Below are 18,275 nucleotides of genomic sequence, written 5' to 3' on the forward strand. Positions count from 1 at the left end.
TAAGGAGCTTTTGCTTATATTGATTATAGCTATCAATATTTATCATATTGACAATTAAAATGTTTTGGTATTATGTTGAAAAAAATTCTAATTCCTCTTTCATAACATAACTCCTATGGAAATATGTTAAACACAATTGCACATGTACAACTTTTACCAGAATGTCTGCTACTATGGGGAGGGAAGAGGGAAGAGACAGTGGTAGGAAAAATATGGTTCTCATAAACTTGCAAATGGATGAATGTTGAAAACTACTTTTGCATATAATTGGAAAAATTAAATTAAATTTAAAAATGTTAAAAATTGCCTTTACATGTAATTGATTAAAGAATAAATTTTTTAGATGTTAGCTACAGCAATAAGACAAAGAACAAAGTGAAAACATGGCAAAGGAAAGAAAACTATTCCTATTAGTTGATAACATGATGGTGCTTTGGAAACCCCATAGAGTCACTGAAGAAACTAAAACAATCAATAACTTCAACAAAATCATAGAAAACAAAATAAATTTTTAAAAAATCATGAAAACTGCTAAACTTCAAAAATTTAGGAAGAAGTTATAAGATAAATTCAAAGTAAGTATTTATTTACATATGTATACATATACACACAAACATATCTGGAGCTAACCTACCAAAACACACAAAATTTATGTAAATACAACAACAAATCACTCTTTAAAATAAAGAAGGGGCAGCTAAATGGTGCAGTGGATAGAGCCCTGGTCCTGGAGTCAGGAGGACCTGAGTTCAAATTCAGCCTCAGACACTTTATACTTTGCTATGTGACCTTGGGCAAGTCATTTAACCCTACTGCCTTGCAAAAAACAAAAACAACAACAAAAAAGATATAAAGAGAAATTTAAATTGGAGAAGATTTGCTATTCTTAGTTGGGTCATGGAATTATTGCTCCCCTTCAGATATTATATTCCACCCAAATTAGCCTATTTGTTCTCCAAACTGGACTTGTTATCTCTTACCTCTACACCTCTTTTCTACTTACACAACATGTCTGAAACACATTTCCACAGTTCAGCTCAGGTGCTAACTCCTCCAGAAAACCTTTTATGATTCACCTAATGTTAATTTTTCTTTCTGCTCAAAGTATTACTCTCATTTACTTTAACATTATACTGCACAGGAGAATATTTAAATTGCTTAAAGGCAGGGACTTTTTTTTTGGGGGGGGGGGGTCTTTGTATCCCTCTCAACACTTAGCACTATGCTTTGCACATGGCATATGCTTACATAAATGACTGGATTGAACCAAATTAGATTTACAGCTACTTATTAAATTCTACTATCTACTACTACTAACATCAAGTTCTCTATATAAAATCACTACCACCATTACTAGTATTACAAATCAAACCTATTACCTTGAGTTGAGAAAGGATCTTGTTCTTGTAACTTCTCCCTTGAAAGGAGTCCCAGGTAACTGAGAACAACATATTTTGTTTCATAGTGAAATCCTACAGGCACAGCAACAGAAGATGCCATTAGATTGGCTGACAAAGTTCCACAAAATTCCAACACAAGGGGATTATTCCTTTGGTAAATTTGAAAATGCTGAAAGACAAAAAAGCAATCTTGTTAGTTTTAACCTCTACTAGGTCCTGAAATGAGTTGAAAGATTCTCACCATTACCATCACAATTAGCACCCTCCCCCCAAAAAAAGAAACATTTAATCCTAGATTATATTTATTTACAAGTGAAGGCCTTATACATTAAATTTTGGTTCAAATGCGAATTGTTTCCCTACATTTTTCCAGTTTCTCCTTTTTTAATAATTTTCTCAGGAGTACGGTTTGGGGTTGTTTGAATAGATGAGGAAAATGAATGATTTGCCCAAGAACTGATAGCTAGGAAATGCCACAGGTGGGACCAGAACCTATATCCTGGGTTTCCTTTCCATTATACCAAGCTGCATCCAACAAAATGGATATTCCATTTGCTTCTTTAAACAATCTGGTTTCCATTCAAAACATAAGAGTGTGTTTTAAAAAGATTTTAGGGGAGTTTCAATAGGATAAAGAGAAGTTCCAAAGAATGGTATGGTGGTATGGGTAGATATGGTGGGTAAAGAGAGGCATGATAGGCAAATTTTAAGATTCATGGTAAACAAATCCTAATCTGACCTTTTGATTCAAGATGCCAGAGTCCTGTGGCTTCCCTGGAACTAATGTTAAATATTCCATCAGTATATATATAAACTAAGTACTAGACAACTACCCTGTTTCAAATTTAATAAAAGATACATAGCTTTTCAGTTTAGACCCAATCCTAGCTCAAGAACTTTCAGAGCTCAGCTCAAAGGGGATACACACTCAAACTCTGCCTGGATCCAAGAGATCCAGTTGGAAAGAACTGAAAGCTTGCAGCCCTGGCTGTCCTGAGATCTTAGAACAACACAGCAGTCAGTATGCCAAGAAAGGAGCAAAAGGAGCCTCCACTTTCCCTCAAAAAACAAAGGGATCAGCTGGAATATCAAGTCTAAAATCAGGAAGCAGGCAGAAAGAAAGAGTAAACAAACAAAAGATCCCAAAGAGAGCTGTTATGGTGGGTGGCGTGTTTTTGACAATTCCAAAAGAAAATGACTGCAAAATATATACAAGAAAAGCCTCTTAGCAAAAAAAATACATAAAAGCAGACTTGGGGAAAAAATTCAACTACAATTCTTGGATGAAGCAAGAGTTTTAAAGTGTGTGTGTGTGTGTGTGTGTGTGTGTGTGTCTGTGTGTCTGTGTGTGTCTGTGTTTTAATAAATGAGAGCAGTAAAGGAAAAATCGAAAAAGTTAAACTATGGAAGAAAGAATTAGAAAGGCAATTAACAACTTGGCACAAGAGGTACAACCCTTGCCCAAACAACAAACTTCCAGAAAAATGAAATAGATGAGGCAGCTGGGTGGCACAGTGAATAGAGCACTGGTCCTGGAGTCAGGAGGGCCTGAGTTCAAATCCAACCTCAGACACTTAATACTTATCTAGCTGTGTGATGTTGGGCAAGTCACTTAATCCCACTGCCTTGGGAAAAAACCAATCTCCCCCCCCCCCCAAAAAAAGAAAGAAAATTGGAATAGATCCTGGAGAGGCTATAAGAAAACAGGTACTATGGAAAGGAATTTGGAACTACACGCAAAAAAACTTAATAAACTGTGCATACATTAAATAAGTGTATGAATAAATAAATGCAAATTGGAATAGATCAATTAGAATTCTATGAGACAAGAATTAAAAGCTAATTAAAAGGTTAAAAACTGTAAGACATTTCATGGCAATAAATAAATTTCAATAACTTTTCAAATAAATAAATCTGTCTAGATCTCTTAGAACCAGAAGATAAAGTAGAAATAGAACCTACTATTCATTTTCTGAAAAAAATCTCTAATGAAAATTACTGGGAACTTTATGGCCAAATTCTAGCATTTCGAGGTCAAAGAAAAACAATTACAAGAAGCTGGAAGAAGGAGCCATAGTCAAGACTGCATAAAGTTTAGCAGTCACCACTATACAGAAGTGGAGAGTTTGGAACATAATATTCTAGAAAACAAGGAAATGGAGACAAGAGTAACTCACTCAGCAAAACTTAAGTATAATCTCATAGGTGAAAAAATGGACCAACCTTACTTAAGCAAAATAGAGCATCCCTCATGAAAAGACCAGATCTCTAAAAACACTTTGAAGTTCAGACACAAAAGAAACATGAAAAAATAAACAAGAATAACCATCAGGAAATACGGAAGATTCATGTGTCCCCTCTGAACCTAATCATCACCAGGGGTAAAGGGGATCTAATTAGACAAATGCCTAAGAGTAGTTGAATTATGTTTTGATGTTCTTAAAAGAAGAACAGAAAGAGTGAGAAGAGGGTGAAAATTATTGGTGAGGTGGAAAAGCAGAGAAGTGAGGGAAGGTTAGAGAAAGTTATCTCACATAAACAAGGTATACAAGTGGAAGTCTATACAAATAAAGAGGAGGTGGAGGGAATACACACATATATACTAAGCTGGATAAAGAAATCATTTACTCAACATGGAAACAGGAGGGAAAGGAGAGAAGGAAAAGATACATGGAAAACAGAAAAAGGACAGTAATCTTATTTCTAAGCAAAATAAACTCTAAAGATATACAAATATAATACAAATACATTTATATTTTTGAGATGGCATAGAATGGGAATTTGAGGGAGTAACCATCAAATAGAAAATGACAAATTTTAGTATATAAATTTAATGAAATATTCCTGTGGTATATGAAATTATGAAGGGGAATCTGTAAAGACTTGTACAAAATGCTGCAGAATGAAGTGAACAAAATCAGATCACTTTGTATAATGACAATAATATTGTAAAGACATACAACTTTGAAAGAATTAGAAACTCTGATCAGCATTAATAAGTCATCATAATTCTAGAGGACTACTAATGAAACATGCTACCTACCTTCTAAAAGATAGATGAAAAGACTAAGACTACAGAATGAGATATATTATTTATAGAGTATATATATATACACCCACATACAAATATATTTATACACACATTTATATGCACATTTTATAGATTTGTTCTTTACATATGGTCAATGCAGAAAATGATTTTGCTTGACTTGTCTTAAACAGAAATTTTTCTTTCATCCTCAGTAAGGGAGATAATTTAGGTGGTTAAGAAGATAGATTCTAGATATAACAAAAAAAAAAAAGATAACATATGACAGAAATACTGTACCTATCCTCCCCTCCCCCATTAGATATCTACCACTCAATAAGTATTTATTACGTAGCTATTGGAGTACATGCCAGCATTGGGCTAAGTGCTGGAGTTACTAAGTCCAAAGAGAAAGTCCCTAACCAGGAGCTTCCATTCTAATGGGGAGGATAAGTGCATGCAGAGCAATGGTGTTCAGGGAGGACTAGTACCTCTGGTGTGAGGACTTGCCAAGCCCTTCTCAGGGATGCTCATCTACCTTTGGTGTCCACTTTCACTACTCTCACCTGTGGCTCCAAGAAGTTGTAGCATGTGTAGCAGCCACATCCCAGGAAATGGCTCAGCAGATGGACTAAAACAAGATGAAGGTAACCACTGGGCTTCTAATCTTTCAAGTGATGTGATGAAGACTTTTCACAGGGGAATGGGCAGATGAGAACAATCTGTTCCAAATCCACCAAGGCAGCTAAGGCATGTGCTTGGAGCTGGATCACTACCAGCCATCCTGCCTTTTGTTCCTGCCACTGGACATTGATGATGAAGGAAAAGACTGAAGTTGTTACAACTTTGTGCAACTCCGCCTCACCTTAATTCAATTCTAGTCAAGACAAGGGTCAGCTAGGTGGTGAATGGATAGAACACTGCTCTTGGAGTCTAGTCAGACACTTGACTCTTAACAGCTGTGGGACCTTAGACAAGTCACTTAACCCTGCTTGCCTTGCATACAGAGTCATCCTGATTCCTATCTGACCATTGGATCCAGAGAGCTCTAGAGGAGAAAGTGAGCCTGGTGACCTGACACAGCACCCTCTCACTCAAATCCAATTCATGTGTTTGCCATGGCATCATCACCTCCCTGAAGTTATGGTCTTCTTTGAAAATGAAGGACAGGGGGCAGCTGGGTGGTGCAGTGGATAGAGTACCAGCCCTGGAGTCAGCAGGACCTGAGTTCAAATCTAGCCTCAGACACTTAATTACCTAGCTGTAAGACCTTGGGCAAATAATTGCCTTGCAAAAAAAGAAAGAAAATGAAGGACAAATAGTCAAGATATCACCCATGATGTCACTGGTCCTCTTTGAAAAACAACAAAGGTTGAGTCTTAAAGAAAAGATGCCAAAGGACATAGGGGAGGAGGAAGAACATCAAAGGCAAGGGAGTCGATGAAAAAGTAGGCAGATAGGAGATGAAGGATTTTGTGGAAAAGGCCATTACGTCTGGCCAAAAGGAAAAACAATGTATAAGAAAACTGAAAAGAAAGGAAGCTGTCAAATTATGAAAAGACTTTGGGGGTCAAAAAGAGCAGTTCATATTTAATATTAGAAACAACAGATATACTGGAGTTTCTTTTAGAAAAATCAATTCTGAAATTTTGTGAAGGACTGACTGATTAGAATTAGAAGACATTTTAGGCAAAAAGAATTAGGAAGATAGTAAGATAGTAAAGGTAAGAAGAGGTGAGAGTCTGACACAGAGAGGTGTTTGAGTAGAGAAAAGGGAAGAATGCAAGGAAATGTTACAGAAACAAATTTCAAGATATGAAAACTTGGATATGTGGGATGAAGAAAAAGAGGAGCTAACATATTACCTTCACAATAATCTACTAACCAAACACCAGTATCTGGTAGTTATTTTATTTGTAACATTAAAGCTAAAAAAAGACTTCATTTGCATTATGCTTTAAAAACAGTTTTGTGAAAATATCATTTATGTAATGATTTCAAATATACAAAGCACTTGACATTTTAATACATTTGACCCTCTCAACAATCCTGGGAAGTAGGTCCTATTATTATTCCCCATTTTCAGAGAAGAAAACTGAGACAAAGAAAGGGTAAATGACTAGCCCAGGGTCAAGCAACTAGTGAGCACAAAGCAAGATTTGAACTCAATCTTCCTGACTATAGCCCTTTGTTCTATCTAAAGTAATACAAAGAGCACTGGATTTGGAATTAGAGGATCTGAGCTTGAATACTAGACCTGCTACATACATTAACCAGCTTCATGACCTTAGACTTAGATTCTCTGGGTATGTTTTCTTGATTACAAAAAAATCACTGTCACTTTCTAACTCTTGGATCAAGAAAAGACTGACTACAAGGACACTATGAGGCCTAAATATTTAGACTTACATGTGGGTTTGTTTTGCTTGATTATGCTTATTTACTACATAAAAAGGCTTATTACTTGAGAGGGGAAAAGGAAGAGTTGGTCAAGGGGAAAAGGAGGCTAGTTAACATACTATCAAAAAAGGAAAAGAAATTAAAACATTAAAATTAAAAATAAGAATCTAACCTACTAAGATTATTAACACTATTATAACAAGTATTGGACTAACATATCTTAATTCCATTTTATAGGTGAAAAAGTAGAATCATAGAAAATTCAAGATTAGGTTAATCTGCTCTAACTAGTAGTTCTCTGCTTACACCAACAATCTGACTAAAGCAATAGTTGATTTTGTATATATTTATCTCATATATTTACAGCCTGAAAGGACCTAAAAGAGGAAAGAATAGATGAGGAAGAAAAACATTTTATTTCTTTTTTTGCAAAAAAAGAACCATGGTGAGTACTAAAGCAAGAACAGTTCTTGGCTTTCAAGGAGCTTACATTCTCTTAGGAGAGGGGTTGTTTTGTAAAGTTCCTTGAGCAGAGTGGTGAATAAACTATTCCCCTTTCCAGGGGAAAGGACAGTTGATTTGATGATGGTTCAAGAATTGGAAAGTGGAAATGGAAAGGAGAAGGAAAGGGTGAAGATAAGAGTCACCTGGCTAGAGAGAGCCAGGCCTAGATAGTGGGTAGGCAGCAGCAATAAGGACTATTACTGATAGGGGCCAGTTATGTGACTCACTGGATAGAATGGACCAGTCTAGTGTCAGGTAAATCTGACTGAGTTCAAATCCAGCCTCAAACATTTACTGGTCTTGTGACCCTCTTTGCCTCAGTTTCCTCATCTGTAAAATGTGCTGGAGAAGGAAATGGCAAATCGCTCTAGTATCTTTGCCAAAAAGACCCAAAATATGGTCACTATGAGTTAAACACAACTGAAAACAACTAAACAATAACAACCACAAGAATGACAAGTGAGAGTTAAGTCCCAAGGACAAGGCTTCTGGTTCAAATGGCAAAGCATGAGACAATTTGGATGAGAAATGTGGACAATGGGGTATCAATAGGAGGGAAAAGATTAAATCTTCTGGGATATCATTTGAAAAAATTAAGTTGAATGAATTTTGATGTAGTCAGTTGAGATAAGTACTTCCTAGATGTTTTATATGTCTTAAGATCTTTCTTCAAGAATAAAACTGAAGATGTACTTAAACAAGTTGTGGTTTTGCAAACATTCCATCCACATGGGAAATATAGTCAGTCAAGATATGCTTTGTTTTAAAAGCTGAACAAATGCTATGTACAATATTTAAATAAATAATATGCTGTTGAGCTCAAAAATATGTTTATCTAACTGAAACACACTGGTTACGACTCTGTGATAACTGCCCAAGAACATTTGTAGTCATTGACTGGTATTCCTTTATGCTTTTATTTCTTATCTCTACTATAACTATAACTTTTTAAGGTACTGCTATTCAAAATAAGTTGATTAAAGCCTAGTAAGATTACCTATAAATAAATGATAAAGGAGAGTAATAAATACTAATACAAAAAATTTGTTCACTGAAGGAAACCCCTACTAATGCAGATAAGTCACTGAAACAATAGTCAGAAAAGGGTGAGCACTCAAAGCTTAAAAGTAACTTGCAGAGAAAGCATTTTTGATAATCTCAAAGTGTTCCTCCTTAGTGGAGAAAGTCTCTCTGTCCATTGAGCTTCAACCATTCTATATAATTCATCTTTCAAGGCACCTTTTGCCTTCAGTACAGCTCTTTGCAATGGAATGCAAGCAGCCACTTTACTTGGCAGGGCTATTAGTCAAAAATCTCTTCGATTGAAAAAAAAGGCTTCATTCTTGTTCTGTTACAAGATGTCAAAACAGGTAAACACTGTATTTTAAAGCAGGGTCTGTAACTTCTTTGGCATCATGGACACAATAGTCAATGAACCCTTAATCAAAATATTTTTAAATTCATAAAATAAAAAGGAAAGGATTACAAGATATAAATTATACTGAAATAGCTATCAAAAAATTTAAATAAAGGACTCCAAGTTAAGAAACTCTGCTCTAAAGGTTTATTATTTAAAGCTTTCAATAACTATTTGTTAACTTATATTTTTATAATACTAACTTCTAGCTTACATGAGAAGGAATTAAGTTTACCCTATTACATAGGCTCCCTCTCTTTCACATTTCTTTAAATGTATTTCAGTTGCAACTACCCATGGAAAGCCGAGTTCTCACATTTGAGCTTTCATCTTGTCCCATAGTAGATGTCCACTAGGCTTCCAGGTCACCTCCACAACCAGTCTGATAAAGATTCAACAAACCTGAGTTATGCAAATGATTCTAGCAGAAAAGAAATCTCTATAAAGAGTGAAGTGGTAGGAGCCCATATCACTTGAATTTCACTTTCATCTGAAACTGGTCAAAGTAGGGTAGAATATAGACACAAAGAGTTTGGTATAAAAAATACATTCAATTTAACAAGAGAGAGAACAGGCAGAAGACAGAAGAGAAATTCATCCTAGGCGAAATATAACTCAAAGTGGATAAATAGGAAGAAAGATTTAAAAGAAAAAAAATGTAAAAAACCCATGATTGGGGTCTGGGAGAGAGAAAAGGAGGGGAAAAGAGCAAGGAAACAGGAACTCCTGCATAGGATCAGATAATTATATTCTACAGTAGAAACAATAGTTAGGGGCGGCTAGGTGACGCAGTGGATAAAGCACCAGCCCTGGAGTCAGGAATACCTGGGTTCAAATCCGGTTTCAGACACTTAATAATTACCTAGCTGTGTGGCCTTGGGCAAGCCACTTAACCCCATTTGCCTTCCAAAAACTAAAAAAAAAAGAATAGTTAGCTAACACAGGTTGCCAAGCCATGGAGAAAAACCCAGGAAGATTATTTGACAACTGTATGAAGGGTAGTTGATGAAGAAGGGAAGAAACTGGAAGCAAGAAGATCAACTGGAACCCTATTATAATTGACCACGCAAGAAACAATGAAGCCTTAGTAAATAGAAAAGTTCCTAACTTGAGATGTTTCTGAGATAAAAGAGTTAAACAAAACTGTAAGTTACTTAAAAGCAGGACTATATTGGTTTGCAGCTTTGCATTATCTGAACCAAATATGCCTGCAATATAATGTGTTTAATAAGTGTCTGAAAAAAACATAATCAGCTTCAATAATTAAGAAATTTTTACCTATTGCCAGAAAGAAAGATAATGAGCCTTTCCCTTCAGCTTCATATTGCTAAATAAAGATTATTTCATAATGTTTTAAATACTCATGATACACAAGGCACGTTTACCCAAGGACTTGTAAGCATTTCAACAAGAACAAAACATCATCAGTAGATAAGTGCTTGCTCAATTCTCTGGAGAAAAATAATACTAGAAGGAAGTGCCCTCTTATCCAAAGTTATATCTCACTGCCGCTCTGGTACTAATTTTTCTGTGGAGCAACCAATGGAAAATAACTTTTCTGCGCCGGCTGTTTTCCCCCATTTTGATTAAAAAGACTCCCAAATCTCGGGGTTCCATGGAGTTAACTCGATTTCAAGTTTAAATGGGGACGACGGAAGTCTCCCTTTGGATGGCTTTGGCAAAGCAATTTGCACAATTATCTCATTTGATCCTGACAAACCCCCGGGGAGGGAAGGGGGATCACTGACTCCTCCGAAGCAGAGGGATTTAATCACCCCGTGCCCGGGCCGCCGCTTGGTGAATTATCGGGATAACTCTCGTCCTCGGATCTGCTCCCCGGCGCCCCCCGGGCTTGGCCCTCCGTCCGGGGCAGAGCCTCGGCTAGGCGCAGCGCGGGCGTGTCTTCACCCGAAACGGCCCTGGGCAGGGGCCCGAGCGCGCTGCCACCCGGGGGAGGGGCTGGGAAGGCGGCACCCAAGCTCCCCTCCGCTCCCGGCCCGACCCTGGCTGCCCGGCCCCCGGCCCCTCGTCACCTGGCCCTGGCTCCGGGGGAGGAAGAGGAGGAGGAGGAGGAGAGGAGGAGGGGAGGAGGAGAGGAGGAGGAGGAGGAGGGAGAGGCGGCGGCGGGGGGCTCCACACGATCCCGCGGCAGCTGCAGCGACCGGCTCGACCCACGACCCTAATCTACGGCCGCGACCATGGTGAAGGCGGAGGTCATCCGTGCGTGGTGACGTCACCGCCAGCGACGAGGCGGCCGGGAAGGGGCGGGCCGCAGGAGGGGAAGGAAGGGGCGGAGCCCCGCGGAGCCCCTCCTCCTTCCGGTCGAGGGGCGGGGCGTAAAGAGCTACGCGGGCGCGGACTGGACTCCGGCGGGGCCGGCTGCAGCTACTTCCGGTCACGCCCACTCTAGGGAATGGATGGGGGCGGGGAGATGAAAAAGTGATATCTTTCTGAGCCTCAGCCCTATCTAGGTCAGAAGGGATGACCATAAAGCACGTGCCGCCAGGGGTGGCACTGGAGGATCTTAATTAGGCGACGCGGGATGGCGGGTTCGAGTCCTGCTCCTGCATGTGTCTCTAGCTGATTTCTACTCCAGTTTAGACAGACCCCCCCCCTTCACCTACCAGTTTCCTGGGCGGTGCAGGCACTACGTTAATGAATGGGAAGCGACAGAATTCAAGACAAAGTCTGAAAGACCAAGCTGAATTCCTTGACTCATTGCATTTTTTTTTGGTTGTTTATTCAGAACCTTAAAGCAAAGAAAACGGAGATAAAATGAAATTTTTTATTTCAAGAATATCTGCTTATTGGGCAAGTTACTTAATCCCATTGCCTTGTCAAAAAAAAAGAATATGTTTAGAATTATAAGGAAATAGTGATAGGATGAAATGTTTTTACAAAGTAAAATCAGAATTATATGCTTATATATAGAGATACTGAGGTGAAATTTTTTCTTTCAAAGCAAAATGAGAAATTCTACTTGTATTCGTATTTAAAGTACAGTTGCACAGATAGGAGGCATGGTCGTTCGGTTATGTCCACCTCTTCATGACCCCATTTGGGATATTCTTGTCAAAGATACTAAAATGGTTGCCATTTCCTTTTCATTTTACAAGTCGAACAGGGTTAAGTGACTTACCGAAGGTTACACAACTACTAAGTGTCTGGCTGGATTCGAAGTCAGAAAGACAAGTCACCCTCACTCCAAGCCTCCCCCCATAACCTTTGCAACCACTAGTTGCCACCACTTATTAAAGGAAGTTATAGTAAAATTACAAAAGTTCTTCATCAAATGCCTGATCCTTTTAGTGTTAAATGCTTACCTATTAAAAAGTGGGGACAGGACTTAGGTCTGATATTTCCCCAAAGCAGTTTACATTGCACAGCATCATGTTGGCCACTCAAATACCTATCAAAAGAATATTCTCCAAACTCATGAATCCAGCTTCCCTTCTTGTCTCCCATACTTAACATCATCTTCCTCCTTAAATTCATCTCTGACTTCCTTTAAATTGCTAAAATTTCACCTTCAAAAACTCATTCTAGGTCTCTCCTCCCCACACCTATTCATCCTCTGATTACCTTCCATGTACAATGCATTATATCTGCTGTACATTGTTGTTTATATTTGGTATTGAATTCTAAATTACATTGAGAATTGAGAGTAGGAACCCTGTTTTTTGTTGGATTGTTTTTTACTTTCTCTGTATCCCTAGTACTTTACATATGACTTGTGATATAGTAAAGTTTGTTGATTTATCCTTAAGTCCAAGCTCAGATCCTAGGAAGCTCTTTTTGTAGGTTCAACTGATATCTGCTGGTCAAGTTAACAATGAGGAACTCTTCTTGAGCCCTGATAGAAAAGTTAGAAAGTCTTAAGTCTACCTTCCTGTATTTATTTACCTCTGTACATGTTTCTTCCCAGGAGAACTTAACTATATTTTTCAAAAATATATTTTGCTTTTACATTTGAGTGGAGGGGAGGCTTTACAAATATTATTTCATTTGATCATTACAACTCTGCTAAATAGATATACTATCAATCCCATTTTAGAGTTGAGGAAACTGAAGCAAACACATTATATTTCCCTGAATTCCTCCACTACCCCACTCCCAGAAAACCACCCCTTACAACAAATAATTTAAAAGAAAAGAAAAAGGGGTAGCTAGGTAGTGAAGTAGATAAAGTGCTGACCCTAGAGTCAAAAGGACCTCAGACACTTAATACTTACGTAGCTGTGTGGCCTTGGGCAAGTCACTTAACCCATTGCCTTGCCCCCCCAAAAAAGGAAAACATAAAAAAAGGAAAACAAAAAATCAAAACTGATCAATACATTAAAAATTTTTTTGATTATATGTATTATTTCATATCCTTGCCCCTGATCTCTGCAAGGGGGAGGGAAGGTGACTTCTTATATCTCTTCTTTGGGACCCAACTTTCTTTGTAATTTCCATTAACTTTGACTGTTGGTGCTAGAGTATTTTTTTTTTATTATTATTTAAGGCTGTGGGATTTAAGAGTGACTTGCCCAAGGTCCCACAGCTAGGCAATTATTAAATGTCTGAGCTGAGTTCAGATTTTAACTCAGGTCCTCCTGACTCCAGGGCTGGTGCTCTATCCACTGTGCCCCCATATGTGTATTGTTTCCCTTGCTGTTCATAAAAAAAAAAAAAATCTTTCCATGTTTCATGTTGTTTCTTACATCACAGCAATATTTCTTTGCATTTCTGTACCACAATGTGTTTGGCCATTCCTCAATAAATGGACTTCTATAGAACTTTGTTTCCAGTTTATTTTTTCTATAAAAGGTTCTGCAATGAATTTCCATTTATATAGGACATTTTATCACTGACCCCAGTAAAGTATGTGTTTAGCAGTGGAATCTCTTTATCAAAGGGTATGGGCAGTTTAATCTCTCTTTCTTAGCATAATTCCAAATTTCTTTCTAGAGTATTTGTACTAATTTCCAGTTGCATCAACAATTAAATGTGTTTGACTTTCTATACACCTCCAACATTGACTATTCCCCCCTTTGTCATTGTACCAATTTGCTGGGCACTGTGAAACCACAGGTTGTTTTGATTTATATTTCTCTTATTTACCAGAGATTTAGAATATTCTTTCATATCATTGTTAACAATTTGCAACTTTTGGTTTGAGAATTTTTTATATCCTTTGACCACTTGTTTATGGGTATCAACTTTTGATCTTATATATTTGTTAGTAGGCTATATATATCTGATATATCACACTGTCTAGAGATATATATCTTAAACTCTATATAGCTGTTATATCAAACAAAGATTGCTGTTTCCTTTCTTACCCTAGATGTGTTTATTTTGTTTGTGCAAAATATTGTTCATTTTATGTTATCAAAGTTATCTGTGGGACACAAAGACTTTGGGGATCCTTTTATCAATTCCAGCTCATACTAATAGGTCAGATTTTCAAAGCAATGCTAGCTACATCTCTCAAGGTTTTAGCAGTACTTCTGAAGGGCAATAGGCTATTAATGCTATTAACTGGAGTTCTTATTCTGGTGTATTATTCTTATTATCAATCACTACTGTCAATTAATATCTATTCAGTATTATTGATCCTAGGAATTAGAACTCCAATCATTTATATCTCATTGATATCATCAGTTAGCTTTTACAAAGGGAATACTTAGTAAGAAGATGTAACACAAAGGTACATCACCCTTCCATCTAAGGTACATACTTTCTCTCCCCTATACTATCTCATTGAGTAGAGTGTAGGCTCAAATTCTTCCAAGTACTTCTGGATACAGCATAACCAAAGGATGAGTTATTTCCCCCTGCTTTTAGGATATAAATTTTATCTACCTGGGTAGTCTGCTACTGGGCTAGGTTAAATAGGTCCAAGGTCATTACAGCTACTGGCTGTTTCTGAATTCACAAGGTCATATCACCTCAAATCCTCCTTCATCCAAATAAAGGAAAGAATAGATCAAAAAAAAGATAAGAAACACCTCCTGGGTCATTTATTCATGAGTCACATAGTCTTGATGCTGGATGTTCTGAGTTTCCTTTCCAATCAGGAGACCCAGAGCAGTTCTTGCTTCACTCTACACCAGAAAGAGAAAATGACCATTTATGCCTTTTGAATGCCTGGTCAGTTAAAAAAACTGCAAGGCTTTTCTCACTGAGTAAGCAGAATACCTGCACTTGTTGAGGAAAAACATCTTTCATTCAGCAGCAGCATGCACTTCCAGAAGCAAGCCCAATAAAAATATGAATGGTTCCCCTGTAAATGTTCATAGGACTGGGACCTCATTGACCAGTACACTATTTGATATGTATTTTTTGTTTGTTTGTTTGTTTGTTTTTGCAAGGTAATGGAGCTAAGTGACTGGCTCAAAGTCACCAACTAGATAATTAAGTGTCAAAGGTCACATGTGAACTTGGGTTCTCCTGACTCCACAGCTGCTTGCTCTATCCACATCCACTGAGCCACCTAGCTGCCCTCTATTTTTTTTTAAATAATTCCCTCTATCCATACTTCTTTGGGTAGGAATTCATCCCCTACACATTTCTCCAAAATGTTTATGACCTGTATGCCTTCTAATTTTTTTATGATCTTTAATATTTAGATATCCATTTTGAATTTTTTGTTAAATAGATTGCCACTAACATAGGAAGGGTAGTAGAAAAATGGAACTCAACTTGCAAAAGAATGAATATTGATCACTAACTTTGCATGTAATTTGAAAAAATTTTTTCAAATTATTAGTGATTAGAGTTCATTAAAGTTATTTAATATCTATTCCCTAACTAAAAGTTTAGAATCTACCTTCATTTTTTAACCGAAGCTAGCCAAGGGCAATATTAAAAATTTAAATATATAATTTTTCTAGAAATGAATTCCAGTAATAATTGTGTGTATATATATATTTTAGTGCTCATTATTTGTGAAAGCAAAAAGAATACAAATGAGAAATGTTTTTTGATAATTTCAAAAGTTTTATGTGACTTGAATCTTTGATCATTATTATAAACACTAAAAATTAGTAATTGTGTTTTGTGCTTAATATGATTATATCTAGAAAGAAGGAAGTGATTTGTATCTTCCACTAGTATTTATCCTGATCAGACTGCATTTGGAGTATTGCATCTAAATCTTGATGTCATATTTTAGGAAAGTCATTGATAATGTGGATTTTGTCTAGAGGGGAGACTAAAATCCATTCAAAAATCATTTGAAGGAAGTGGACATTTTTTAATTTGGAGGAAAAAAACAGGACAGGTAGGCTCATTATGTTCAAATATTTGAAGATTGTTATGTTGAGAGATCAATTTATTTTTGTTTTATTCCTTATGTTAGAAGTTGTGGAGATTTAGAGTTTCATAGTATGAGAAAATGGTTTTTTATGTTTGTCAAATTAATAATAAAAAGGAAAGCAAAAAGAAAATGAATGCTGTGCAATAATTATGACTAAGCTTGGTCCGTGAATTAAGAAAATGTACATCTCTTAGTTTTTCAGAAGTGGAACACTGTGGGTGTGGAATATTTCACATACATTAATAGACATTGATTTAATGAATTCTCTTTCCTTCCATTTTTTAATCTATAGCATAAGTGTACTGGTCTAAGGGACCCAGACTTTGAAACATATGCAAATGTCCCTTTCTTCCTTACACTTTACCATATGGAAATGCTGTTCATCTCCTAATAGATACTAAACTTCATTTGCAGAGACATGTATGGGACCAATGTGGACATTTGTTTTACCAGGGTAGGGAACTGTGTAGCTGTCAATTATTTTAATTTGTTCAGGTAATGGGGAGGAGCAGATAAATAAAAATAAGTAAAAATAATAAGCCTTTAAACAAAGAAAAAAATTTGGAGAGCCTACACTCTACTCATTAAGATAGTATAGGGGAGAGAAAGTGTGTACCCTAGATGGAAGGGTGATTTACCTCTGTGTTACATCTTCTTACTAAGTATTCCCTTTGTAAAAGCTAACTGATGATTATTGATATCAATGAGCTATCAAAAAAAAATTAAATGGAGTTCACATGTGACCTTTGACACTACCTAGTTGTGTGACTTTGAGCAAGTCACTTGACTCCACTGCCAAATGTGACAGACAGGAATTGACAATGAGTGACAATGAAGAGTTAGTTCACTGATTGATTGCTGAGCTGGAACTCTGGTAGACAAGAAGTGCAACCTATCCTTCTTCATTCCTTTTTCCTTCCTATTGGAAACTGGTTTAAGTAGCTTCCTGAGAGCTGTGTGGGGTATACACAACTGGCTATGGAGGCTGTAAACACACAGCACCTTCCATCTCTTTTGGGTTTGTTCTGACTTAAGTTATTATAGGGAGATGGAAGCATCCAGGTGAACTCGTGTGTTCTGAAAGGCCTAAAGAAGTTGGAGCTTGACTGAGCTCCCTGCATACTAAAACTGAATCTTATGGGAAATTCATGAGAATAGGGTCAAAGTATTTCCAGTCATAGGATTTGTTATTCCCTTTGTCACATGTATTTCCTACTACTCGGAGTTCAGACTTCCTGTAGACACTGTGTGTATAAGAACGAGTCCCAAATTTAGAGGTGAGGAGAGAACAGAAAGACCTTCCCTGAAGGTTTATTAAGTCCACTCATCCATTCAATAATCAGTTCAAAAGGTGGGGTTCAGGAGCTGTTAGAAGTATCTACAGATTACTGCTAGAACCCAAGTGTAGGACCCAACCCTCAGGTTCAAGTGCAAAATGGAAAGAGATTTCTGTTCCAAGGGTTGGTTCTCTGGGTAAGGGGAATATATTCTGAAAAGATAATATAAAATCAAAAGATATCAATAAAAGGTTTTGAGGATACTTTCTTTTTTTTGAAGTTTTCCAATTTTACTAGAATATTCAAAACAAAAGACATACAAAGAACTACATTAAAAAATACTGTACAAGTTCCATGCTTCAGCATAGCCAACAAAAAACAGCAAATATTCAAATCACAAAGGGGACTTACTTAGGGTTAAACAGAACCAAGGGTGATATGTTGACAGGTCAACACTGGTAGGATTCCTTCCCATACTGAATCTCTGAAAATCTAGGGTCTCATATAACTACAAACTTCAAATATTCCAGTTGAGCATTTTTCTATGAGAATAAATGCATGCCCTGGACTCAGTCAGAATCACTATCACTTTCTGCTTCTTTCACATCCACTCTGAATGATGGATATTTTCTGGTTTTTTTTTAATTATTTGTCTTTACATTAACTCCAAATTTGGAGACCACACCCTCCTCCCTAGACAAAAAAAAAAAAGTCTGGCTAAGGTAGATTAATTCCCAGAATTTTTCAAGGGACCGATTTACGCTTCTGCCTCCACTGAATGGCAGGTTGTAACGTATAGCTTAGGACAAGAGGGAGGCTCTTGGATGTCAACAGGGCTTGGCTTTTCCTAAGGCGCCCACGGCTTCCGGCTTCCGGCTCCGCGGGTGTTCCGCAGTGCGGCGGCGGGAAGCGCGTGCGGCCTTCCGGGGCAAGGGGGCGGGGCGCC

The 18,275-nt window shown here is 37.3% G+C and overlaps 1 protein-coding gene across 2 annotated transcripts in view; it reads right to left on the reverse strand.

Moving 5' to 3' along the window:
• BCL2L13 (BCL2 like 13) overlaps positions 1-10,947 on the reverse strand; it is a 110,530-nt gene extending 99,583 nt beyond the window's left edge. Inside the window, exons 1-2 of one of the 2 annotated variants that reach the window (XM_074194938.1) lie at positions 10,783-10,947; positions 1,380-1,569 (exon numbers count right to left, since the gene is read on the reverse strand). In XM_074194938.1, coding sequence (XP_074051039.1) covers positions 1,380-1,500 — 121 coding nt within the window. In that variant the 5' untranslated portion in view covers positions 1,501-1,569; positions 10,783-10,947. Of the gene's footprint in view, positions 1-1,379; positions 6,288-10,782 lie in introns of those variants that run through there. The other variant, XM_074194939.1, reaches the window with a different exon arrangement.
• Between the last annotated feature and the right edge of the window lie 7,328 nt (positions 10,948-18,275).

This window comes from Macrotis lagotis, chromosome 7 (assembly GCF_037893015.1).
Source record: "Macrotis lagotis isolate mMagLag1 chromosome 7, bilby.v1.9.chrom.fasta, whole genome shotgun sequence".
Taxonomy (NCBI): domain Eukaryota; kingdom Metazoa; phylum Chordata; class Mammalia; order Peramelemorphia; family Peramelidae; genus Macrotis; species Macrotis lagotis.